Here is a 27962-nt window from a genome sequence, read left to right as displayed (position 1 = left end):
ACCAACATCAAGGATGTCCGTCAGATCATCCTGCACAAACTCCCCTGGGGGAGCAGACCATCCCAAGTACTCAGAAACCCTAGCCATAAGGCGCCGGTACGAGGAATCAGCATGAGAGCCAGGCTCAGGCCTACAAAACTCCACCTCCGGAGAGGTGTCCAGTCCACTGGCATCATGCAGTGACTGTCTCAACTCGTCAAACTGACTATGGCCCGAGACAATTTCATCCGGAACCTGACTAGGAACCAGGCCATCAGAATCCTCATCCGCCTCTGAAATATAGTCCAGGCGGCGAAAAGAAGGCACCCTAGAGTGCTTGCTCTTAACCAGAGCCTTCCTAGGGGGTCCACCCTTGCCCTGGGGTACCTCCGACACGAAAGGCGTTGATGGCGTCGAGCGAATCGGCGCCAGCGTCGAGAGAACCGGCATCGGCGCCGAGAGGATCGGCGTCGACGTCGAGGAAATCGGCGTCGACGTCAGATGCAGCGCCTCCAGAATCGGCGGCGTCGACACAGCCCTCGAGGCCGGAGCCCCGAGCGTGTCCCTCGACGACCTGAGCGTCGACGGCATCGACGACTTCCTCAGAGCCAGAGCCTCGAGAAAGCCTGTCGACGCCCTCGACGCCACAGACGTCGATGCCTTCTTCGAAGACCTCACAGGTGCACACGGTCTCGAATGCGTCGAGGACCGGGACCTGGAACGGGTACGTCGAGAACGAGTCCCCTTGTCCGAACGGGACCTCTCCCGTGACTCGTGCCGACCACTCTTGCGAGCGGTGTCTCTCGACCTCACACGACCGACCCCACTCGGGGGCGCGGACGGCTGAGTACCCTGCGACTCAAGAATCGCCAGCATCTTCTTCCCGAAGGAAGCCCATTCCTCCGGCGTCGCACGCCTGGAGGGGTAAGCGACGTGCCGGGCAGAGTCCTCCGAAGAGGACCTGGAAGACTACCGGTGTCGGCGCTTCCGAGAATGCCTCGAAGAGGCTGAGGAGTGGCGAGACCGACTCCTAGAAGGAGACCCACAAGACTTCCGACGATGACACGGAGAGTCACCCCTCGAATCATCCGTCGAAAGCCCCGCAGACTTCGACTTCCGGGGCTTGGACACCCGACCTACCGACAACAACTTCTTACGTTCGCGTAAGGCTTTGGACGTGAGCTACTGGCAGTCGATACAGTCATCCGTGTCGTGGGCCTCCCCTAGGCACCAGAGGCAGGCGTCGTGCGAGTCCGTCACCGACATCTTGGACCCACACTCCCCGCACTTCTTGAAACCCAGACGCGGGGTCGAAGACCAAGTAGAAGACATCTTCTGAAGGATTTTCACAAAACGAACAGGTTCGAAGAACCGAGAAGAACAGAACTCCAAAGAGTCGAGGCGTTTAAACCGAGAAACACGAAGCAACACGTTCGCGGAAAAAACGGAACTGAGGCTATGGGCGTCGTGCGTCCTACTTATCACATCGGATGACGTCGGATGTCGGAGGAGGTCCTCGACGACGGCGCATCGACGTCATCGACGCAGGACGCAGACGCCGAAAAAAGTTTCCGAAGCAGCACAGCTGTGGTGATTACATGTCATAGATATGGAATACGTCGGAGGACCCAATCCCCTCGAAATATAGTTATCATTTATTGGCCAAACACACGATAGAAAAATGACTACTGGCAAGAAAACTTATAATACAACACTAGGTAAAATAGATTACATATATACATTCACTTATCAGAGGGGATAATATACATCACAAACTCATGCAAAGGAAAGGTAAGGTTATACTATGCACTTAAGGTCCACAGAGAATTATCCCCAACTTAAAGGGTCCAGCCCTAAGTTGTCTGGGGCCTTTTGCCCAATAGTTCAGGTAAAGTTCAACAGAATCTGTAAGGCAGGACAACATGCAGGTAGGGTCCCTAGTGTCCAGTGAAGGTTTCTAATTGTCAGGGTACACGTTAAACTAGCTAACAGAAGTAACCCCAACTTTCAGGAGTCTTGCGCAAGCAAGCAATGGCAAGCAATTATAAAGTTTATTATAAGCCCATAGACTTTTAATGGGAGTTTAGGGGAAGGTAAGAATCACTGTAACTTACACCCGTACTCCAATTCTTCCCAATACTTGGCAGGACAAAGGAAGAGGGTCAGAGGTTGCTTTTTCCTGCTGTTAGTCACAGTCCTCGATTCGCAGGACTTGCAGGTTCTAGTTGATCTCCAATTAGTGTCTTTCACTGGTGCAACGACTTTCGAATGAACAATGCAGCAAGACTCGCTGTAGAACCCTCTCAGGACTGGTCTCGGGTCAAGTAATTGATAGATAGAAGCCTTGGCTCCTTCAGGTTTCTCCAGGATCTCTGAAGAATGGGTGCAGGGGTACTCTTCTTATCCTAAAAGCCAGGTAAGAGCTGAAACTCCCACTAGCCAATAGCATTACTAGCCCACACACACACCACAGCAGTGGTCCAATCAGGACCACAGGCGGGAACACTCATGCATAACACTCAGACACACTGAAACCAGTTTGTGTCTTGAGACCAGACAGTCCCAGCCCACATCCTGCCAGCACACATACACAGCCCTCCAGTAGCCCGCCAAAAGCTTCTGCTTTCCTGGGCACTGGAAGTCCTTATAAGGATTTTCCTAGTGTCACAGGCAAGGAAGAAGGTTAAAGAACAAGATGGCAAAAGGACAAGCAAAGAACCATGTGGCACGGCCATGTTTCGACACTACCCGCAGTTCGAAGACAAATGAGGTAAATGCGGTAAAGCTTAAAATGAAAAGTCCCAAAAAATGGGAAAAGGTCACTGCTGCCACCAGCTTATCCTTTTATCCCGCCTAGAGTAACCAACAATCCTCTGAGTGTTAGTCTGGGGCAAAACAAAAAGTGTACCCCCATTGTACTGCAGTGTAAACTGTATTGTACAATGATAAAAGTTACCACTAGTGATAACAAGTTATTAAAAGTAGTAACAAAGTCACAAGACTCAGGGAAACAAGGTTTCCCAGTATTGACAGCCTGAAGGACATGTCAGTTTCCCCATAACAGATGAGCAAAAGACAGTGTAGTGATGCTTAAGGCTTCACTGCACTGTACAAAGTACAGGTCAAGATCAAAAATAAAAGCAAAAAGTTTGTCAGTCCATGAAGATGGAACGAAAGGTACAGTAAAGAGAAATCTTTATTAACCACGCCTGAATTTCAGGACTTCGTCAGCAGCGGAGGTTTTTCAACAGACAATCCACACCGTCCTGCAAGACCTCTCAGGAGTCCTGAAAGTCAGTAACAACATTCTTGTGCATGCAAAAGACGAGGAGGAACACATTGTTCGAGTGGCGGCAGTCCTCGAGAGATTAGAGACAGCAGGCCTAACCATACACAGGGACAAATGTGAGTTCCTCAAGGAATAACTTACATTCTTTGGCTACATCTTCAACAGCCGGGGCGTTTCAGCCGACCCAGTGAGGGTGGCCAACATCAAAGAAGCACCACGCCCCACCACACCAACTGGAATCCGCATCTTTGTGGGAATGGCAACCTACTGTGGGAGGTTCATAAATAACCTGGCCACCATGTCTGAACCACTATGAAACCTAATCAAAAAAGGCTCAAAATGGGACTGAGAATGCGGAATGCCTGGATACCTTCAACAACATCAAGGAAGCCCTGTCGACCAGGACCACCATGGCATAATACAAAATCAACCTACAAACAGTTACATGTTGACGCAAGCTCGGTCAGATTGGGGGCTCCCCCAATACAAACCTCCCCAGTGGGAGACAAACGGCCTGTGGCATACGCATCCAGAGCCCTCACTCCCGCAGAACAATGCTATTCACACACAGAGAAGGAGGCCATTGCCATTCTGTGGGGGTGCAGACACTTTCACCTCTAGTTGTACGGACGGAAGTTCAAAAAATTAATGGATCACAAACCACTAGTTCCCATCTTCACAGGCTCAGCGCCACACCCCCCAGCACGTGTGGGCAAAAGGATGCTCCAGCTACAACAACATGAGTTCGGCCTTATATACAAGCCTGGAATGGAAAACCCTGCAGATTTCTTATCGAGACACCCACGTGCTGCCACAGAATCCAAAATACCAGAGTCACGCGAGACAGTGGAACAGATTTGCTCCATTGTGGACAAAGCAAAGCCCCCCAGCATACCAGAGCTCATGGAAGCCACAAATGATGACCCATGCTGCACCTTGATGAAGAATGCCATCCGGGGGGGGGGGCGTGGAACACATTTCTCCAACACAACCACAAGCGCACCACAGAAGCAAGATCATTTTTTATGGGCACTTCACCGTCTGCCATGAATTATCTCTCACGGAGGTAGGACTCATCCTAAGAGGGGTCCACATCTTGATCCCCCCGGTCCCTGCAAGGGAGAATAATTGCACTGGCACACGAAGGACACCAAGGGATGGTGCGCACAAAAGCCAGAATCAGGGACTGTGTATGGCTCCCCCACATCGACTCCAAAGTGGAAGACGTGGTCACGACCTGCCTCCCATATTTATCCACTGTAGACATGCCAAAGCAAGAACCCATACAGAACGCACCGAGAAACACATCACAATGGGAGTCGGGGTGCGCCGACTTCTGTACAGTCGAAGAGGGGAATCTACCTCCTAGTCATCAATGATGAACACTCTCACTACCCAAAGGTTGAGTGTTTGCTCCACTCCAGCAGAAGTCATCATACCTCGGAGTCCATGCGTACCACCTGACTAAACTACAAAGAGCACAAAATGCACAAAATGCTGCAGCCAAACTGCTACTAGCACTTGGCCCAAGAGATCACACCTCCCCAGCTCTCAAAACTGTGCACTGGCTCCCGGTTGGCAGAAGGGTGATCTTCAAAACCTTATGCATCTCACACCGAACAATGCATAAAACTGTACCTCAATATCTTCAGGACAAACTAAAACCCTACCATCCACCACGCACTCTAAGATCAAGCTCTGCCCACCTCCTAGTGATACCAAAAACCAACTCAGTTAGGTTAGGAGGATCATATTCCTCAGCTCTGGCCCCCACTCTGTGGAACTCACTTCCACCCCACATCCGACTCACCGAAGACCTCATGTCTTTCCGCAAATTACTGAAAACATGGCTCTTCCTCTAAAAATTGACTCTTAACACAAAAAGTATAAACAGTGACAATAAACAGTAACCCAAAGTTGCCGAATCAAAAATAACAATCCAGCATCGAGACCCGACCGAGAAAATGGAAAACTAAAACTACTGGTGTAAATTAAAACGGATAAACAGAACGGATGACGTGGATGAAAGGAAAGAAGTGGATGAAACAAATGAAACAGGTACAATGGGTGAAACGGATGCAGTGGATGAAACGGATGAAATGGAGGCAGTGGATGAAACTGATGAAGCAGATGAATCGGATGCAGTAGGTGTAACGGATGAAGTGGATGGAAGGGATGAAGTGGATGGAACAGATGGAGTGGATGGTACAGATGGAGTGGATGGTACAGATGGAGTGGATGGAACGGATGAAGTGGATGAAACAGATGAAGTGGATGAAACGGATGAAGTGGATGAAACGGATGAAGTGGATGAAACGGATGAAGGGGATGGAACAGATGAAGGGGATGGAACAGATGAAGGGGAGGGAACGTACGAAGGGGATGGAACGTACGAAGGGGATGGAACGTACAAAGGGGATGGAACGTACAAAGGGGATGGAACGTACAAAGGGGATGGAACGTACAAAGGGGATGGAACGTACAAAGGGGATGGAACGTACAAAGGGGATGGAACGTACAAAGGGGATGGAACGTACAAAGGGGATGGAACGTACAAAGGGGATGGAACGTACAAAGGGGATGGAACGTACAAAGGGGATGGAACGTACAAAGGGGATGGAACGTACAAAGAGGATGGAATGTACAAAGGGGATGGAACGGATGAAGTGGATGGAATGGATGGAACGAATGATGTGGATGGAACGAATGAAGTGGATGGAGCGGATCGGATGGAGTGGATGGAACGGATGGAACGGATAGAGTGGATAGAACGGATAGAGTGGATGGAACGGATAGAGTGGATGGAACGGATAGAGTACATGGAAAGGATGGAGTGCACCGAATGCACGGAACGGATGGAGTGGCTGGAACGGATAGAGCAGATGGAACTGATCGAGCGGATGGAACTGATCGAGTGAATGGATCGGATGGAGTGGATAGAACAGATGGAGTGGATGGAACGGATGGATCGGATGGAGTGGATGGATCGGATGGAATGGATCCTTCGGATGGAGTGGATGGATCGGATGAAGTTGATGGAACGGATGGAGTACATGGAACGGATGGAGTACATGGAACAGATGGAGTGCACGGAACGCACGGAGTGGATGGAATGGATAGAGTGGATGGAACGGCTTTACGTTTACCTTACAAAAACCACCATATCACACTACCACGCTTACTCTCTCCTATAGACCACCACTCAACTAGAACACAGCGATACTATGACACATTCGGTATAGCTATTCTCATACTAACACAAGCCACATACTCCTCATCATCCTAATTAAACACAGCTAGCTGACTTGAACTACGGTTCCCGAGGGCGTTCAACCTACCAGCGCTTTAAGATCATACCAATGATACATAAGGCACTATATAAATGCTAAGTAACATAACATACTGGCACTGGATAAAATGTTTGCAACCCATGGACTGGTGAAGCAGCCGAGGAGCGACAATGGACCACCTTTGCAAGGGTTAGAGTTCACCAAATACATGGAAGACCTCCAGATCACACCACCACCTCATCATGCCAAGATGTCTCCGGGCAAACAGGGACGTCAAACAATTCATGAGGACACTGAACAAAGTCCTGAGGATTGCAAAGTCCAAATCAGCCCTGTGGGAAATCGAACTGTTCAGATTCCTCTGCAACCATCACCCAACAACCCACGTATCAACAAACACACCCCCAGCTGACATCATGTTTCGGGCCATGCTACAATGCTCCATACTGCACCACAGCTGGAAAAAAAGCTACGTTGATAGACAAGAGAGAAACATGCGAAGAAGGAGGAGAAAGAATGAACATGAACTGTGGAGGGAAAGCAGTGACCGGAGAAGGGACAACGACGGGGATGAAGGAGAACCAAAGACAAGAGAGCTAACCCACCTGGAAAGATGGCACCAGATTAGCGTTCCTCATGACAGGGGTCATCCTGAGGAAGACGAAGGGGAGCCAGAAAACCTTGATTCTGACCCTAGTGGCCGCCAGAACATCTATCGAGCAACCAGCAGCCATACCAGATCTCCTCCAAGCCTAACCAGATGGCAGCACAGCCGATACCACCTGACAATGACCATGAGGCTGCCAGACAAGCTAAGTGACTGTGCGCGAGTAGAGACATGCATGATATACCATGAGTAGAATATAATTTATTGTTTCGTGGGTAAGAAGAGGAATGTTATATCTACATGGTGACGTATAATAAACGCTGCAACGTCCTCCCTGTTCGGAAGGCAGTCGCGAGCAAAGCAATGAAAGAGCTTGACGTGTCCCTCATTGCGCTGCGGTTTGCGTGCACCGCGGCCCGGCGTGGCTCCCCAATTACACACAACCAGGAGCGCCAGTACAGTTTCAACAATTGCATCTACAGCCATTGGTTCCTCTGGTCGTCTCGGACCAATTAAACGAATGCTTAGAATAAGCCTCTACAATCGTAACCTCCAATATTGTCAGGAGGATGTGGAGCATGGTTGGCACTTCATGCAGTTACTTTTCAAATCCCATAATGCAAATGTGTTTCTATAAATTCAATTTTATGTTTTTAAACTGAGGCAGCTGCCCACAACTATACAAAATGAGTGCACTATTAAGCTGTTCTGACTTTTATGGACTTCATTGATTCAGGGTGCGTCATCCATTTTTCAACTCTCATGCTGGACTTCCTTTGCATCTTGTACTCATGGTGGCCCTGAATCATGCTGTTCCCATCTTCATCTTGTATCCTGGCTTGCAACATTATGTGTTTCTACTGACTTCTGAAATTGTATTCGCTCTCCCCTCTTGCTTCTGCACTCTTTTTGACTGCTTACTCCCTGTTCTCTCCTCCTTTCCCTATCTTCTCCCCTTACTTTCTTCTATGCACTTACCCCTCTGAATTTCCCCTGGACCTAGTATGATAGCAATCTCGTCTGTCTCCTCCCCCTCTCCTTACTTGTTTTTCCTCCTCCCTCCCCCTCCAGCACTATCTGAAATGTTGTCAGGCCTAGTACGATAGTCACTTGTTTTGTTACTCTCTCCCTTTTTGCACCCCTCTCCTCACCATTTGTCTTTCTCCGACTCTACCAGAAATGTTGCCAGGCCTAGTACGGTAGTCACCGGTCTGTTTCCATTTGCTTCCCACTTTCCCCCTCCCTTCCTTGTCTATGTCTTAGCTCTTGCACTATCTGACATGTCGGCAGGCCGAGTAAGACAGTTAATTTCACATCCTTACTGTTCATGGCCTGTAAGAATGTCATTGTATTTTCCCATGTTCCCTCCCTTGCCTTGAAGCGCTTTGAAACACATTGTGTACAGGCACTATATAAATAAACTATAATTTCATTTCATTTCAATGTGCTGTCTGGCATGCAGCACCAATTCACACCATTCACAAAAACACAACCATCTTGTGGTCTGTATTAAGACCCATTTGGATGGTGAGATATTGAAAAATAAATTTTGCGTCTGCTTGTTGGAGGCTCTTTTCTGTGTCACCTGCCCTTATCCCACATGAGACATGTTTTAACCCAACAAAGTGAATGTCCTCATTATTTCCCATTTGGTGATGCTTCAACCAATGTGCTGAGAATGGAAATCTCACATCATCATGTCCCAACTTACTCAAGTGCTCTCGAAATTCTCACCCGGAGTTCCCGAATGATAATCCCAATGTACGTTAGACCACAGATACAGATGAACCCATACACTATAAACTTGGATCTGCAATTGATACATTCACCATTAGATAGTACATGGTTTTTCCACATTGATGTGAATCTCCAGGGTCTCTTTTGCATATTAGTACATGGTGCAAGACCCGCATTTATAGAAACCTTTAAGCTCTTTGCTTAACCACGATTTCTGAATGGTAACAGATTTTAAACAAGAGGGACTTAGTGCTGCTTTCAATGTAGGAGCTCTAGTGTGTACAAATGGTGGACCCTCTTGAGTATATTGCTTTAAGTCTTCATCCAAGGATTTGAGAATGTTTTTTTCACAATTTTATACAACATATGACTTTCAGTGGTATACTGTATAATCATTCTTACATTCTGGTTGGCTGCTTCCACTCTGCGGTTTGGGTTTCACAAGATCTTTTCTTTGTGTCTCTAGCCCCCTCTTCCTGGCATCGCTCACTACGTCTGACTCATAAGGGTCAGGATCAGGTAGCGACTGCCGCTCCTGGCCACATGGGAGGAGATTCTTGTTGGGGAATTAGTGAGGATTCCATAGGATTCATTAAATGTGTCACTTATTTAGTATTGGTGTGGTTGTTGTCCCCCTATTCAATTCAGCACCCCTTATTTTTTATGTTCCCATTTCCTTCTATCAAGGTATACTTTGAATATGTGGTAAAACCCACAATATCCCTGCTCTGTCCTCATTTGCTCTAAACCAGGTTACTCCTTACTAGAAATACTTTTCTTGTTTGTTTGTATTTTTCTGTGCTACTTTACTAAAGTTGGTTATTTTGGTCAAATAATTTGTTAATTTTCCTTCCTTCATTTTTGTGTTATTTTTTTTCTGCGGAGTTATTTTTTATTGTGTGATCAAATTTCATAGGGGCCTAGAGAAGCTTTATTTTACTCCTGAGCTTTCTGGGCACCCTTGCTGTAGATTTGTCACGCAGGATAGGGCCGTCATAGCTGTCCTGGGAACGCAACATAGGAGGCCTCTCGTCCTAGAGGATATGGGATCCTGCTTGTAGTCTACTCACACTGGGACATACTCCTTAGGGGGTTTTAAGGAACGGTGAGCATGTAGTTCTGCTCCAGACTCCATCCCAAACATTTCTGCTAAAGGACTTTATTCCACGGCAAAGTCTCTTGCAATGCACCAACAAAGACCAAAAAAGCAAGATGCTAAAGAAGGATGACATTGAGACAACGGAGGCCATTCTCACCGCAACCTAAGTTTTCATCTTTCGGAACCTTACATTCACAGGAGGATTGTGATGCAACAAGATGCACAGGCCAAACAACTGCAACCTTTTACTTTACTTTAAAACATTTTATACTGCGCAGCCATAAACCCAACATCAAACCCCAACTAAAGAGTTTTGATAGAAGAGTACTATTCATGCACAATTTTCAGAAACGAAAAAATAACTTGTGCCTGACAACAGATGAGAATTTAAATGTGCTGAAAGAGTTGCAGAATAAAGCACAGAGAAGTCGCACTCTACGGAGAAAAGGGATCTCGAGCTATTATGCTGCCAGCCTAGCCGGGAATGTGCTACAAGCAACCCTTCAGTGTTGGTCTTGTCTGGGGAGAGAGACATGTGCAAAAGCAACATCTTGAAGGCGTTCGAATCGTTCATTTGAAAACAAAGATGAAAGAAAAAGCTTGCAATTCTTGAGCTTAAAGGGATGCAGGTAACAGTTTGTAGAACATGTGTATCACATTGAAAGTCATGTATGCAGGACAGGGGCCAGATTATCACCAGAGCTAAATCATGCACCACATGCTATAGGAGCAGTCTTGCTGCTTCAGGAACACTGAAGGGTGCAAACAGCTTTTCCCTCAGTCCATAGCACAGATGCATTTACAATAGAGGGAAAGGGTTTGGCCCATTATTCTGCAAGCAGCATATGGAATGGAGCAAACAGGGCTTGCTCTACATGTAGCAAGGAGCACATTACATATGATATGGAACCAAGGAAACAAAACTCAAGAGGCAAACTCATTTTTGTATTTGTTTATGCAATAAATAACATAAAAGTTGTTCCAATTTCTCCACAAAAAAATGGTACTGAGGATAAACATGTTTCTCTTTATGTCATGCAGCAAACATAGTGCACACACAGACCTCCTCGTCTTTGCCCCAGTGCAGCATCCTGTGCATTACTGGATTCCCAATAACGCCAGTCGCAAAACTGCTGCTAAGTGCATTTGCTAAATTGATACCACTGGCGGAGTGTAAATGAATGTGGATAAATACTCGCAGAAAGGAGCGAGGATTTTGGATAGAAATAGGTGCAATCTTGGAGAAGGTCTTGAATGAAAGGATTGGTTTGACTTTAAAACATGGGTGTTGGGGAATGATGAGACCTTGGAAGAACTTACTCAATGCCAAAAGAAGTGGTTGTTTAGAGGTGCCATGGTTGGAAAAAAATCATCCTGAAGAATTGGAAATCTGCTGTTACCTTAGAAAAGGAGGTCTGGATAAATGAAATGCATAACCAGGCTGATATGGAAAGCTTTTTGTACAGGAAACAAGGCAAGAATGCGACATTTAAGAAGATTTGGGGAACATTTCTTTCATTATATTGAAGCAGACAATTGTATATTATAAGATGTGAACCGTGTGACTACGGGGGAGGGGTGGCTTATATATTGCTTTGTAATTTTGTACATAGTTATTTTGATATCTTGTTGTTATTTAATGTAATGTTGTAATATTAAAAATTGAAAATAAAGATTAAAAAAAAAGAATGTGGATAAATACACGGCTTACCAAAAGGGCAGCATTGGCCCGCACCCTCATCTTCGGCGGGAAGCGGTACATGGACACTGGATAGCCACGAACATTTTGTTGGAGTAAGTAACCGCCGACATCATCTTCTGTGTCAAGTGAGGAGTTAAAGAGCCTCACAAAGTGGCCATTCGGATGCACCTCGGCTATCTTTAGGTTTCCTGTGGCACTAAACAGGCAAAAGAGGGAAAGGGATATTGCTTAAAGGAGTCACCATACTCTCGCAAGTGCCCAAAAACCAGAGGTACAAGGGCCAAGCACATGCCACCATATCATCCATTCTTGCCCCTACGACCATTTATGATCAGTCCCCAAACTGGTTCATAAAAGAAGGCCCAGAAATGTACTTACTATGCTTGATCAGTGTCCATCTATGCAAAGCCCCAAACATGTGTTAACTTCGTTTCCTCCTCAGAGCCCAGAAGTTCATCCTGGGAGGGGGAAAACTATGCCACCATCAGGACAGGCCTCAGTGCCGTAGCACCACTGTGGCGGCGAGAGGCACACGACTAATGGGCTTACACATAACATACCACATTGCTTTCGCAGTGTCATTAGGAGTGTGGTGGTACGAGGAAAGACAGGTGCTGGTTGGAATAGCAGCCATTATAAATGAACACACTCATAATGGGACTTACTTTGCAAGTTACCAGATTACAAACATAGGCATAAAAACCTGACCTAAAAGCTATACACCAGGTTCTGCTGGTGTTTTTGTGCACTGGGGTATTTTTGTGAATTTTGCTAGCGAAGCAGGGGCAATGAAATGTAATAAGTGTTTCTACCTGTTCCAAATGCTCTGCCAGCCAAAAAACAGGCATGCATTAATGCCAACGTGCCATTTTCATGATGGTGTTAATGCATAGGAGTCATGTGTGATGCACAGGTTTTAGCACCTAGGAATGCATTTGCAAATGTTGCCAGCAAGTTTAAAATGTGGCAAACATTTACACTTTTTGTTCTACGAAGTGCAAGAACAAGTTGACCTATTTGTATAGGTGTAAGACCTTTTTAGAAATGTGTGGTGCAAATGGGCAATACTGCATGCATGGGACCCACCCCTTAAGCACTGAGGGTGAGCATGTTCACCCAGAGTTCCCATAAGGCATCAGTGTAGGCTCGGCCCACTCCCTCGCTTAAGCGGAAGTGCATTTGAACCTTAAGCTGCTGTACAGCAAGTTCAAGCGATGCAATATGTCAACTTCAGTTTATTGTCCCTTCCACAAAAGCCATCGTGGGGTCTTTTTCCCCAAAATGGAAATTGAATGGAAGGGGCAGGCTTTGTGCTCACTTCTGTGCGAAAGGTCCACTCCAAGCAATCTTAATCCTTTCCATCACGTAGTGGAAAAATGAAGAGTAAAACACAGGCGAAATCGTTCATGGTTTCACTTTGTGATTGGGAACAGTGCAAATGCTTCCCAAAGAAAGATCCAGGAGTAGGGGACATTTACGATGGATTCCTATCAGATGTTTCCAGGCAGGCAGTTTCCATAGGAATCAATAGGTTTTCCGCCAGCATAACATATACGCTGGTGGATAACCAGGCATTTTGTACTGCAAAAATGACTTTGCACTGCAAAAATGCACTTTGCACAGTTCCATGAATCAGGATTTTTGTCGGCAGTGTAAAGTCACTTTTCAGCAGTGCAAAGTCACTTGGAACCGTGCAAAAGATTCCATGAATCGGGCCCTTTGAGTCTGATCTGCTATCCCGCTCACCCTGCAAATTAATACAAATCCTTCAGAGCGTAAAATGTGGAGAAGCTAATGGACTTAATTCATGACCCCCATTGTTTTGCTTTTTAGGGGGTTCATCGTTAGTGCATTCTCTTCTGAGCATCACGAGCAGGGTCGGACTGGGTCAAGAAATAGGACAGGTTACCCAAAAAAAAAAGTAGCCCACCCCTCGTCTCAAAAAAGTGGTCCACCCCTCACCTCACAACACTTGGACCTCTGATGACATTACTGGAAGTGATGTCACCCTACCCGATGAAACACGACCTTTCACCCCATGACAAAACAGGAAGTGGCATCAAATAGCATTGTTCTTAATTACACTAAATTACTGTGAACCAAGCAGACATTCAAGGCCAAATGATACTACGTTATTGTATAGAACTTACGCTTAAGGTCTTTTTTATAGAACAAATATGCATACAATATCACCCAACCTGTGTTGGTACTCATTTAATGACCTACGAAGGGTGAAAGGCTTTTAGAAAAAAAGAAAAGTGAAATAAAATATATATCTTTTTTTCTTTTTTTTTTCTTCCAATCCGGCCCAGGCATGGCCAGAAACTGGCCCCCAGTCCCCAGGGCCGATTTCAAGGCCGAGGGGCCAATCCCACCCTGTCCACAAGGGGGGCTTATTGGTGAGTTTGCACATACCCACATTAGCTTGGGACGTTAAGATCACATCCTGCGGATATACAAGGGACTGCTATGGTCTTTCACTGATCTGTGGGGGGACCAAATATCTCTGGTAAATTGAACAATCAGGCATAGATGAGGAAGGGGCTAACGCACAGCACGTTTTCAGGGCAATGGATGTTTTTTCCCCCAGTGTGTTCAGCACCCCTCCCTATTTGTCACAAACTGTTACAATTAGTGGCCAAGTCGTGATTGCCCAGTTTTTTTCAATATGTTTTCTGCATAACAGATCTAAGCAGATAAGTACACGGTATTACCCAAATTGACCTTTTACAATTGACCTTTTGCACAATTGACCTTTATATTATTTTAGTAATTTTATATATGTATTGGGTTGGTTTTGGATTATAAATAATATAAGGGGATTGGGTGGGGAGTTGCAGGGGGTTTTGGATTGGGTGTGGCGCAGCGGGGGGTTCCCCCCCCATATATGTCCTAATTGAACTTCTAAATTAGGTCAATTCTCCCGAGGTCAATTCTCCTGAGGTCAATTAGTATACAACCTAGTACACTACTTGGCATACATATAGCTATTGTATGTGTGTGTACATCTTTTGCTGTGTACGCCACAGCATTTGACCTGACTTGTTATACCTTTTATGAATCCTCAATGGAACGCACAGAATAGATACATTTCCATTGCCCATTTTTCTAGTGGGGAAAGTAAATACTTGGCAAACCTTCCTCATTGTGTTGTGTAACCATATCAGTCCATGCAACGTTCAATCGCAATAGGGAGCCTTTACCGCATATTGAAATTGTTAAACTGCTTTGCCAGGATTTGGGCATTGCACTTCACTTTATACAAGTGTCAAAATTGTGGCAATGGTGAAACTCTATTTACTACATCAAAATACTACTGAGTCCGATACGGAGAATTATCTTACATTAGTATCTAACAGTCATGCAAACACATTATTGACCACACTAAACGAGCATGAAATAAATCGTAGATCAATGTCTGTACATGGGATAATATTTCAAAAGAATCTAACATTCACATGTGTTTTTCTTGTAAATGGTATGAATTACCACGTTCACGCTTTTTGACACCCCTTCCAAGATGATTGAATTTGAAGGCAATGGAGGTCATTACAACCTTGGCGGTAAGGGGTTAATGGCACCGGTAAAGGTGCCAGAGCCGTCAACCCCTTACCGCTTCATTACAAGTTCTGCTCGCGGGACCCGCTAAGGGCGCCGGGTTTTACCAAGCGGCATATCGGGTCCCGCGAGTAGCCCGGCATGCTAAGAACGGGCCCGTGGTTAGCCCCTTCACCATTCCCATTGAGCCCTATGGGGGCTTGAATGGGAATGGGGATGTACCAGGTACGGGGTCCTTGAATGAGGAATTACAGGGCCCTCCAAGGTCGGAATGGCCCGGTAATTCCTCATTCAAGAGACCCGGACCCGGTACCCAGTAAGGGGGTAGCCATGCAGCTAATAGAGGCATGGTTACCTTCTACCTCTTAATGACCCCCAATGTCGTGTTGCTTATTTTCACATTATGCATGCAAGCCCAAGATGTTAGCGTCTGTATGGCTCTGGAAGGTTTTCTGATACAAGCAATATATATTAGGAAAAACATGTCTAGTACAGTATATCTGATGTGTATTCATATTATTTTGTAAATGTATTCGAAATTAATTGGATTGAATCAAATTACACATGTCAAAATATGTTGCGATATGTCCCGCCCACCATTTTAGATGAAGTTTCATTCTATTTATTGTGAGCCAGTCCTGGCTGTTTGCCAATCTACTTTTAGCTCCACGGTAATTGTCTTTTTTTCCCTGCCCTTCCCACGAGTTTGTGTTGTTGATCTTCAGGGACTTGGTAAAACAGGTTTCTATCCCTTAGGGTGGTTGCATTCTTAATGAACACTGCGCGAGCCATAAGGCCATCATGCTGCACCCTAAAGAGACAGTTCCCAAGCACGTAACAAACAGGAAACATTATGAAACCAATCAAGCAACTGCACCTTAGATTGGATCATGGAATGAAGGTTTCCAAGAACGAAACTACTACTGGTGAACATTGTAAGAGCAAGAGACCAACTATGCTGCACCCTAGCACCTCGAGTGAAGATTCCAAAGAACAACCATAACTGGAAAAGGGCAAGAGGAATGCCCTTCTGTGCCCTGGGACCTAGAGCAAAGGTTTCCAGGTGCATAATAACCACCAATGAATATTGTGAGAACAAGAGAGTAACCACACTACAGTCTGAAACCTGGAGTGGGGGTTCCCAATGTGAACCTGTCATGATCCTACCGCTTGAACAATAGGATGGGCCCTCTGCAGACTAGATGGTGCTGGCAATACTTTATCACAGTTCATCGTGAACTACTGTTATGCATATTTCTGACTTTACTTACCCATTGGAAAGCATTAGATCTTAAACCACATGTCCCATAATGCACCTTGTATTCCTTGTAAAAAAAAAAAAAACTGGCTATTACCATGTCAGAGCTTAAGAACTACAATTACAGCAGTGAGGAGTCTGATGTCATGTGACCAGTCTTTGCCACTCAGTTGCCCCGCTCACCACCAGTTTTTCCATCTTGCAGACAGCTATGTAAGGACTCCAGGCCCGCTCCAGGTAGACAACAAGGAGGCTCCTTGTCACGTGACCAGGCCCTGCCACTCGGTTGCTCCACCCACCAACAGTTCTTGTGCCTTCCAGGCTGCCTCTTTTCCTTTGTAGCTGGTGAGCAGATGCTAGTGGATCATGGTCTCATGACCTAAACCCCAACCACCTACTTAGCCTTGACTCTTGCTTTCCTTTCTTAGCTCTTAGAGTAAGGGGTACTCTCACCTGGGTGTCCGAAGTAAATGGCAGACAAACAATTGCTGTTTGGCTCTGTTCATACCGGGAGGTGCCCGGACAGAACCCTAGCTCCTCTAACATTGGGTAAGCTCCTTCGAATATGTGTTTTACCCCATTCTGTTAACAGTCCACCCCAACCATCACCGCTCACCAACAACATCATGGACACTGCATCACAGCAATCTTACCCCGGTCACCATATGCCCCATCAGCATGCCATCATCCCCGACTACACGAAAAATGACTCTCGCAATGTCTGCTCAGCAACCAACCATTTAGTAGAGATCAACGACCACAATATCCCACATGACTTGTATTCCATCTTCATTACTGGGACCAGGATGGCATTCACCTCCACCCTCATCCTAAATGTCATCAACCGCAACAGCTATAGGATTCTACAACAACGCCATCCGAATAAGATGGAAAGACGCCTTGCCCTCATTCCCAAGCCATCATGGACATGCACCCAACTGACGTCGCCACCATTGGCTCTTTTCAAAACATTTCCTGCCACTCCCCACTCTCCTCAGCGGACACAGACACTTTCACTTTGTCTACAGACCACCTGTGATGTAGGAAATGCTTTAGAGCGACAGGGCATCCTCGCCCTTGTCCCACTAGTCCCATAGTCTATGTTTCCTGCATGTTTTCGGCCCAGGAGTCCCGTTTGGACCCCTGGCAGTGCAGCTCTTCATTTTATATTGTTGGTGAACAAGACCCATGGGATACCCCAACGACACCCATGGGTAGGGGTACACTTTGGTACCACTAGCGTATGTTTTGAGCACCTGTGTGTTGCCCCACAGAGCAGGGTATGGGCTGGTACCAATTACATGCTGATTTCGCTGGAGCTCTGGGACACCCCTGTTTTGGGACACCCAGGCCCTGCCATAGGAATCAATGGATTCCTGATCAAAGGTAAGATGGCTACTGACACTGTCTTTTCCTTCCTGTTTCTCAAATTCCTGAGAAGCCCTGGCTCTGTTCCCTTCCTCTGTTTGGATGTTGGGTGGAAGGACCATGTATGGCCCCGGGGCTGTCTTTCCCAGAGACTGCTTGTTTTGGGTGCACACTAGGGGTGGAACCTGACTGAATGGAAAGAGGAGTCAACTCCCATTGTGTGTTATGGGTGTCTGGTTTTGGTTGTTTGTTACAATGCCTGTAGTCTCCCAGAGCCAGTCCTGTCTGAAACTGGAGCAAATGCGTTGTGTGCTCTGAAAGGCTGGGAGTTGCCCCTAATACATTGGGTGTCTGGTTTTGGGCGAATGGCCTCAATGCCTGTGAGCCTGATTGGGTGCTGCATGAATGCACCTGTGTGCGATTGGCTGACTGAGTTTTGCACAACCAGAGTGAATAAGGGGATTTGTGTATATCAGAAGACCCCTCACTTACCTCTGTGTCAGAAGCTTGAAGTTTTCTTGGACATGCAGCCTGAATCCAGCTGGAGGAAGAAGTCTGTTGCTGCAACTCTTCACCAAAAGGATGCTGTGCAAATTCAAAGACTGAAAGAGAGAGGACTTGGACAGGTAATCTCTTTCCGTAACTATGAGGGAAAATTGTTTAGCTGCTGTTCTTCACCCCAAGTGTCCTGGAAGCCAGTCCTGTGTGTCTGCCGTCCAGCAGAGGTATATTTGTGGGTCCTGAAGAAGAGTGACTGAACATCTTGTGCCCAATAAGTACACCAGCATTGTCCAGGGTCCAGAGACTGTCTGTTACTGTTGGAAAGCCAGATTGCAGTGTATTGGCCAGAAGAGGGGGTACCCTGGCATAGTGCTACTCGATGCCCAGAGTTTACAAAGTTCCAACCAACTGAAGAAATCTTAAGAAATTACACTGCAGATTCGACATCTGTCCTCTTTTCAACAGCTGGGGAAGATCAGTGTCGCCGCCTGCAGAGAAGTGCCTGCTGGTGGGTTTCCCGACACTCCACATTGAAGAACAAGTCCTGAGGGTCCAGACTTGGTGAAGGTCTGCAAGGCAGTCCAGTGCTCGAGTCCAACTCTCCACAAGCCATCCTGTCACCTGTGCTGCAGCTACAGCAACGAACAATCAACCAGCGACAAACAGCAAACCAAAGAAACCCGACACCTAATTATGCCACTGCACCCATCGTCACAAAAGGCTATCAACAAAAAACAAAGAACTCGTTCTCACCTCCCAAGTCTTGTCTAGGTCCACAGTGAGTTTCAGATTTGTGGGACGCCCACAGACGGCGTAATAATGCAATCAAGGAGACCACTGCGACCAACCTTTCTGATGCTTTTCCAACACTGCTTGGTTTGCTTCTCTTGCTTCACAGCGAAAACCCAGTGATTTTTTCTTCTAGAAAAGGGCCCATTCTCGAGGGGCATCTTAGAGTAATGCTGAGAGACTCCACCAATTCACCTTTCAAGGCACCCAAGGTACTTTGACGAAGAAGAGGGGCTTCCTCCTGTAGGGGTAATACAAGGGTCCTGGATTTGTCTTGGGCCCAGCTCTCCAGTTGCTTCCCAGATTTGGGGTGCTGGGACTGTAGAGAAAAAACAGTCAATTACTGAACATTTAAAGATTGGGCATTAACATAAAAGCAAAGTATAACTTACCTTATTTCAGGTTGCACAGCTGGGGGGGATCTCCACACATAATTGCATTTGGACACTTTTACTATTCTGCCAATGGTCTGAAGTAATTGCCTACATTTATTATACATTTGTGGTTTTTAAGTTAAACAGCGCTTAGTAACTTAAGTGCATTTTATGACATATACCAGTGGGGGAATTATTGCTGAAGCTAAGAATACCTATGGTACCACATAGTACTGTATAATAGTGTGATACTTATTGGAGTAGAGTTTCCCTGAGTACAAAGTGAGTCTTATTTATTTTTATATATTCACCTACACCTTATTGTATCTAATAAAAGAACTGTGTTAGCACATAACAATGTGTGGACATTCCCTTGTGGGGGGCTTGGGGATTCACTGTACCTAAGAACCAGCCTGCATTACCTCCCTTGAGTCTCAGCCCTTGAGATTCGACCTTGTTTGCTCATCTATTGTTGCCAGTTGACAGCCTTGGCTGGGGTGCCTCTGTGCCTCTACCTTAACCATATAGTGGGTAATACCACAGATACCACACTCCATTCTTCACACCACCAAATCCCAACACCTCCTTTATAGAAGACTTCAGGGCTAGGTCACCACAGTGTCTCTCAGGCATGCCAACAACATTTTCCTCTGCGACGTCATTGTCCCTGGCAACACCAGCCGAATCCTCCTACTTGTTAAGAAACCAACACTGTGCTCTGATGACCTCAGCAAATACCGTCCCACCAGCCAGCTTCCCTAAGTAGAATCCTCAAGAAAGCAGTAGCCACGCAACTCCTCCAACAGATCAAAGTCAACAATCTCCTTTGGTCCTTCCAATCTAGCTTCAGACCCAGATACACCATAGAAACGGCTTCCATCAAAGTGATAGACAATGCCCTTAAAATCCTTGATGATGGCCATCCTTGCCACCTGGTTCTCCTTGACCTCTCAGCAGCATTCGACACAGTAGACCAACACTCACCGACAATCTACAGTGCTGCATGGGGATCAGCAAGATCGTCCTCAGCTGGTTCACATCATACCATGCTAATTGCCACCAGTTTGTACAAATGGATTCCTCCAGATCACCAACTCAAATTGTCACCTGTGGAGTCCCGCAAGGATCCATCATCTCCCCCATAATATTGAATCTTTATATGGAACCACTTGGAACCCTCATCGCTCCACACAACACCCACATCCACCAATATGTAGATGACACACAGATCTACATCAATATATCTGCCGTTGAAGCCCTCCATAGGCTCAAAGCCTGCCTCTAATTGATATAATTGTGGATTTTCAAGATTGAATTTCTATTGCCGACCAAGAACACCGAACACTCTGACATCCAGACCTGGCATTCTGCCATGCGCCTTAAAGGTCTTAGACCCCAGGTGGCCACCTGCGCCAAGTCCCTAGGGTTCAATTTCGACAGACACCTTTCTTTCAAACCGCACACAGCAATGAAGCCACAAAAGACTTGGTACTAGCTTTCTCTCCTGCGGAAAATCAAGCCCTTCATCCCAGAAAACAATTTCAGATCTGCTGTCCAAACCTTGGTCCTCTTGCACTTTGATGGTGCCAATGCTGTTTTGGAATGCCTTTCGGCGACTACCCACGCACCCCATACATGGGTCCTACATGAGAACATCACCCTCACCAAACTGCACGGTCTACCACTGCAAGTCCATATCATCTTCAAATCCTGCTGCATCATCTACAAGGCTGTCACTCTGAAGTCCCCAAACTACCTCACTGAAAAACTCAGCATCTTTGGAGGCCTATGATCCATCAGAAGTAATGTTATGTGCTTACTTGAACTCCACCGGTTTAGAAAGGAAAGAACCAGAAGACAGGCCTTCTCTGTCTATTCCCCAAGACTCTGGAACCTCCTCCCCATAAACACCAGACACGCCCCCTCACTTTTATTGGGCAGGGAGGAGCACAAAACCCTCCTCTTCAAGAAATGGCTTCCCTAAGACATAGGTCAACACACCCTCCAATCACCATCCTACCCCAGACTGGGTGGTCTGATCCCCACTCTTTGCTCCCCTTGCTGCCTGTAGATCCCTTGCTGACAAATTGCTCTCCCTCCCCTTTCTATGTTGTTAGTTCTCCACTCCCTTGCTTCTCTCCTTCCCACACCATGTTCTTCCCCCTATGATTGTAAAGCGCTCTGCTTCCCGATGCTAGGTCTGTGCTCAAACCCTAATAATAATAATAATTTAGGCGGGTGAGTACGTGGCGAGCCCAGTCTTCGCCAGTCAGCTCATGGATTTTTTTGAGTATGTTTCCAGTTTTCTCTTTTGATTCAACTTTAGCCGTGCAGCTCGGCAAACTTTGGTGAGGCTGCAGAGGCTACTGACTACAGGAGTGGAGTGGAGTACTGGCTCTTTAATTTTTGAACACACTTACCCTTCATAACGTGACTGGAGGCGCGTAGCGCCCGTGCGTGAGTCTGAGGCGAGTCCAGTCTTCGCCAGTCATCGCGAGGCGGAATGGCTTCTGAATCATCAATCACAGAGGTGGCAATCCATTCCACTGCCGCAGGTTTAGTTGCTTGCCGCCACACGAGAGCGACTTCAAAACTGTCACAACACCAGCACGAGAGACCTGCAAAGGCGCAGGCAGAAACTGAAGAAAAAGGTAAGATTCTCTCCCATTTAAATTTAGACAGTCCAAGAAAATCTGCGACCTCACTCAACGAAAGTACTGTGAGACAAAAGGCCGGCAGGAGGCAAGGAGGGAGGGAAGGAGGCGATCTTGACGCCCACAACAATCAAGGAAACAGTCTGTTGGAGATTAGAACACCCACCACAATGGCAAGTATTGAGACAACAGTTGAGATAACATGTGAAATACAAATTGGGTTTAGCAAACAAATACCTCAAAAAAATGCATGGACACAAAACCAGGAAAATGGTGAAAGCAAAAAGCAAAAACAGGACATTTACCCGGCAACGCCATCATGCAAACTAATCGCAGAAGAAGGGGCTATGCAGCCAGCCAACGGAATGGACCGAAACAGGAATGTAATAAATCAAATGGCAGAAACGCCATCAGTCCATTTAAATGTGACAGATGCTGAACTCATGGACTTAGGATTGATCATGGACCCTGAACACAAAAGAAGAAGCGCTTTAAGAGTGGAAACTGAAGAAAGTATTGGAAAGAGTAACAATTTAGAAAGTAACGATGGCGGCATCAACACAACAAATGGAGTGAATGAAGGAGAGCAAGAAGGAGATTTAATTACCATGCACAAACAGAATAAGAATGGAAAACAGTGAACAGATGAAAAGAGTGAAAAAAGCGGGTATCTCGTGGAAAATGACAGGATGTCTCTCAGTGACGATTTAGCTGAATCAATCTACTCAGACGCATTGGAAATAATGACAACGAGTGATAAAGGTTAAATTCACAATGGAGGAAACAGCAGAAGTAATCAAGAGGTCTTGGCTATTATAAAAAAAAATAGAAGGAAATAAGCAGCATACAAGTAACGACGGTCAAGATCAACTAAAGACAAAAGAAGTGAAGAACAAACAGGATGAAAAAACTAAAAACTAATCAATACCAGATGCAGGGCCAAACGAGAAAGAATATAGAAAGTTGGAATCCTTAATAAAGCAGAGGAGTCAGAGAAGAGAAATCACACAGAAAGAAGGGATCGAATTACACAGACAGGTAAACCGACTACTTCAAATAGTAAAGAACAAACAGTAATTGTAAAAGGAACATGGAAAGGAGTCACAGTCATGAAATTTCAATTGCAGATGAGATAGGAGAACAGGAATGGCGAGAACAATTCATCGAAACAATGGAAGGAAAAACAACAAAGGGAACAATAAATGAGAAAGGAATTGTAAACGGCCACGAAAGCAGTCCAACACAAATAAGGGGCCGAACAAAGGATCTCGGAGCGAGACCAAAAGTGTATGACGTCCCACAAACATATCGACTAGGGAAAAACTCTAACCTGGGAACAGGTCTCCAGCTGGTCTTTAATGCCGAAGATACAGATCTATTGATGTCATCTCCACAAGATAAAAGATGCCTGCAATCAACGTTCGCCTTGAAGAGACGGAACCCAAACAAACCCATTCACAACGGTGTAAAATCTAACAACAAGGTCATGCTTGTAGCAATCTCAACACAAACGGAAAATTGTGAAACTACGCCAAAGAGAATGGGTCGAAACAGTGAAAGGAATGAAATCAACAACAAAAAGTCACTAGAAAAAGAAAAACAGAGTCTGCTGAACAAAGACACAACAATGACAAATGTGGGTTTCTCCATAGAGACAGGAACACAATACAGAATAATGTAATGGCAGCGCTAACCATCTCATTGGCCCCGTACATGAAATTGTACGAATCCATCAGCAAAAACGTAAAGTACTTCTAGCGCTGATGTTAAAGTTATCCGCACAAGAAATTACCGCTTTAAAAATTGAAGCAAGGTTAAAGCATGAAGCAGAAACATCGGCAGCGTGGCAACGAAGATTATTTGACCTAGCCAGTGGAGATAGACATGAGAAAGATCAATTGACTAATGCAATGTTAGAGTCACTAAAATGGATGCACAAAACAGTGGAAAACTCAAGAGCGGAACCAAAAAGCACGTACCCCTGAGAATAAGAATAGATACATAGAAGATAGGAAAGACGTGCTTGACTCTCGACGAACGCATCCACTAAACAGAGAAAACCAACACCAATGCATAGAAAGCATAATCGACAAAAAGGCAAACAAAGAGGTGACAAGCAAACCGTTAGCTTAGGGGAAAAACAGACAATTAAAAGAACAAAGCGCCAGAAACAAAGTCAAAAATAACAATCTCCAAAAATAGGTAGAGGACTCAACCATCAAGAAGGCCACAAAGCACAACGTGAGCTCGGATAAAGATGACTCCTTGATTGAAATGAGAGAAAGGGGAGGGAAGGAGAATAACACGGACAAGGATGAGCTATACCCTGCATTTGGACCGACACAAGGGCCAGGCATCCAAAAAAACAAGGGTGAAAGCTCAAGAGGGGCGCAAAGAAAAAAAGAGGAGGTAAAAGAAATTAGTAAACCGAAAAACACGAAAACGGTCCAGAGCAAGCAAAAGAAAGGAGCAAGAGCGTTCTTTCGGAACATAAAATCAACAGATAATGTAAAACTGCCAGACAGCCAAGAAAAAGGTCGACCGCCCCGTGTGATCCCAAAGCAAATTGAAAGACAGGCCAGGATTGAAAATAATGAGGAAGAAAGTGAATTGGAGTCGACCATTGGCTCAAGACATTTGATCGAAGATGCTTCTTACTACATTGAAGAGGCCGCTAACAGCTCCTTGATAAATCCAATGGAAGATGTGGAGAAAGTTCAAATAACTCAGAAAGAACAAAGGTCGAAATTGACAGGGAAAAGGGTATGTGAGAACTCTCAAATCGACTCCGAAGAGGAAGAGTGTGAAGTACGAAGAGGGTTCTTAACAATGGATGAGAAAAGAAAACTACTAAACATAGAAAAGACACGAAAAGACGAGTTAGTGATGAAAATTGACTCCGCTAGAAAGAACAACAAGCTATGGAATCCAAAGCAGCCACGCATGGAACAGAGACACGATCATGAAAGAAAATACACGCAAAAACAAAAAAATAAAAGGGGCCACTCGGTGAAGAAGGTCTTGATTGAAAACCTGCTCGCAGAAAACGAGGACAAAATCTGAACCGGAAAAATGTGTTGCTCCTACTTCATTGTGTGTCAAGATTGAGAAAATTGAGAAACAAGGACATAGCAGTGGTAGAATACATCGACGAAGACCGAGTCGACAAAGTGATTCTACATCTGAAGGCGACATCAGACAAAGAGCTAATATTAAGAGAAGGAAAATAGCTGTTGAAACGTGGGTATGAAGTACGAGAAATACACAGTAAAATAAACCTGGGAGACCAGAACAATGAATCAGTCACTCAAGAACTGTCATGATGCCTACCCCCGGAGCACCAGGCCAGGCCCAGCACCCCCGGGAGCAGGCATCACGCCCCTGGGTAAAAGCCCAGTGGCCCTTTATAGGGGCTCTTTGGACTCTGTCCTGGCGCTGTTGGAGCCAGGCTCATAAGGGGAAGTGTTTGGTGCACTTACCTGAAGCAGACCATGCTGCACTCTCACCTGATGCAGACCATGCTGCATGAAGAACCAAGCCAAATGAGGCTTAGGAGGAACTATTTTTCTGATGGAACTATTTTGTTACTTGGGTGGGGCTGTGGAAGAATACTCATCTGGAACTTCTTCCAAAGCTATTTAAGCCACGCCCGGACAGGCACACGTGCTTCGTGTTGTTCTGCATCCCAGCAGCTGAACGCTCGCCGTGTCTGCTCCTGCACCTGGACTCCAGCCACGCCCGCCTCGAACCGGGAACACCTGTAAGGGAATAAGAGAAGAGAAAGGTGAAAACCAAGAATTTATTCAACCTTCTTACCTGCATCCAGAATCTTCACGCCAGCATTCCTGAAGGAAGACTTCCATTTAAAAACACCGCGTTGCTCGCTGCAGCGCTGCGCTTCACTCACCTGTTCCCGAGACGCCGCCCGGCTCCATCGCGGCTCTCAGCACCGGTCACCACATCTCTGCACCTAGGGGAGAGAAGAAGAGACAAAAGGTGAGCAAGGGAACACAAGAGGAAAGCCGAATTTTCAGCCATATTACTTACCGGCTTTTCTTGGTGAACCCATTCCACATCTCGGGTCGGCGCCGCCTCTTTGGCAGGTACCGCACCCCGGCCCCTATGGGGAAAGGACATTTTTAGCCATATTACTTACCGGATTTTCTTGGTGAATCATTCCACATCTCGGGTTGGCCCCGCATCTTTGGCAGGGACCGCACCCCGGCCCCTAGGGGAAAGGACAAAAGACATTACTGGGGAATTATAAAGACATTTAGAGGGGTCGCCCTCATCACTAACTCACCTGATTTTACCACCGGCAATTTAACCCCTCAACGCATCGCCTTTGTTCTGCACCTGAAATAAAGGACAGAAAAGACAACATAAAAGGAGGCTCACACTTGAACTTTTGCATCTTCATACTTACGGCGTATTGCTCAGAAAAGTCAAGTGGATGTGCCAGCGCTATTCTGAAAACCAGTGAAGTAACTGGATGAACGCGCGCCCCTGCAACAGAAGCAGGTTGGAGAGTTCATCCTTCCAAACCATAAGGTGAGCTTAAACCGGGGTTTTTGGAGGAATAAGAGAGGAACGAATGGGGGAAGGGAGGAGCAAGCACACTATTCGGCAGACAGTTAATCCCCTTTCTCATCTGCAGAAGGATAATCCTACGGGCCCGACAAGCAAGATTTGGGGGTCCTGTTCAATCGGTGGTCCGAATTCTGCGCATCACGCTTGAAGAGGCCACAGCAACCCAGACCAGCGCCTCCGTGGGAGCCAGGTGAGCGTTACAGAATGCGAAGTCTTCCTACAAATTCGCACCCAGGCGCTATGGAAACTTTTGAGACTGACCAGTTGGCCCAACTACAGGGGGAATTACGGGCCGAAGTACACGCCGCTCGTCAAGAAACTAGTGCTCTCAGGAGGGAAGTGATTGTAACAAAGGAAAGAACTGATGACCTGGCTACACAGCTTTTGCAAGGTCAAGCTGGACAAACCCCTTTACCCGGTTCCGGAGGGAACCCCGCTCCTGTGCTTTCCAGTAACCCGGTGCAGATAAATCTACCTGGAAACATGCTGCTGGCCCCACCCGAACGCTTTGCTGGGGACCCCAAACGATTCGCCGTATTCATGAATCAGTGTCGTTTGCATTTCCTGTGCAGACCTGGAGCCTTCCCTAATGACCAGACCAAGGTAGCCTTTGTATTGTCATATCTCAGCGGCAGTGCTGCCGATTGGTCAGTTCCGCTGGTAACTCAAGATGACCCGCTTCTTCATGATTTTCAAGGATTTCAAGCAAGCATGGATAGGTTATTTGCTCGTCACTCCCAGGGGCAGGCTCTAGATGACGAACTTCTATCTCTGCGACAGGGCAATCAAGACCTCCTTTCCTACATTGCAACCTTTAATAGACTAATTGTGGAAACTGGGTGGCCAGAAGATAAAATAATCACGTTATTTTATCGAGGTCTACGCGGAGAACTTAAAGATGTCCTGGCCCAAGTGGTAAATCCGCCCCAAGAATGCTCAGAATATATAGACTTAGTGGTCCAATTGGATCACAGACTGCAAAACAGAAAAGCTGATTGGTCCAAGTTTGAGATCCGGGTGTTAGTCAAGACCCACGCTAACCTCAAGGGGGCTGAAGCCTCTGAGCCAATGCAAATCGGAGGAGTTAAAGGACCTTTAACGCAAAAGGAACGTGAAAGAAGACGGCAGATGCACTTATGTCTTTACTGTGGATCCTCTGGACACTTT

At 46.1% G+C, this 27962-nt stretch overlaps 1 protein-coding gene across 2 annotated transcripts in view; it reads right to left on the bottom strand.

Annotated features, from left to right (window-relative positions):
- The window catches only part of LMNTD1 (lamin tail domain containing 1), a 2112860-nt gene that overhangs the window by 393210 nt on the left and 1691688 nt on the right, over positions 1–27962 (bottom strand). For both annotated transcript variants that reach the window (XM_069628478.1, XM_069628479.1), the window contains exon 12: positions 11713–11899. In XM_069628478.1, the coding sequence (XP_069484579.1) occupies positions 11713–11899 (187 nt within the window). The remainder of the gene's footprint in view (positions 1–11712; positions 11900–27962) is intronic.

The sequence above is a fragment of the Ambystoma mexicanum genome, chromosome 12 (genome assembly GCF_040938575.1).
Source record: "Ambystoma mexicanum isolate Mex_15411 chromosome 12, UKY_AmexF1_1, whole genome shotgun sequence".
NCBI lineage: Eukaryota > Metazoa > Chordata > Amphibia > Caudata > Ambystomatidae > Ambystoma > Ambystoma mexicanum.
Note: the sequence above shows the minus strand (reverse complement) of the source record. Positions and strands in the feature narration are given on the sequence as shown.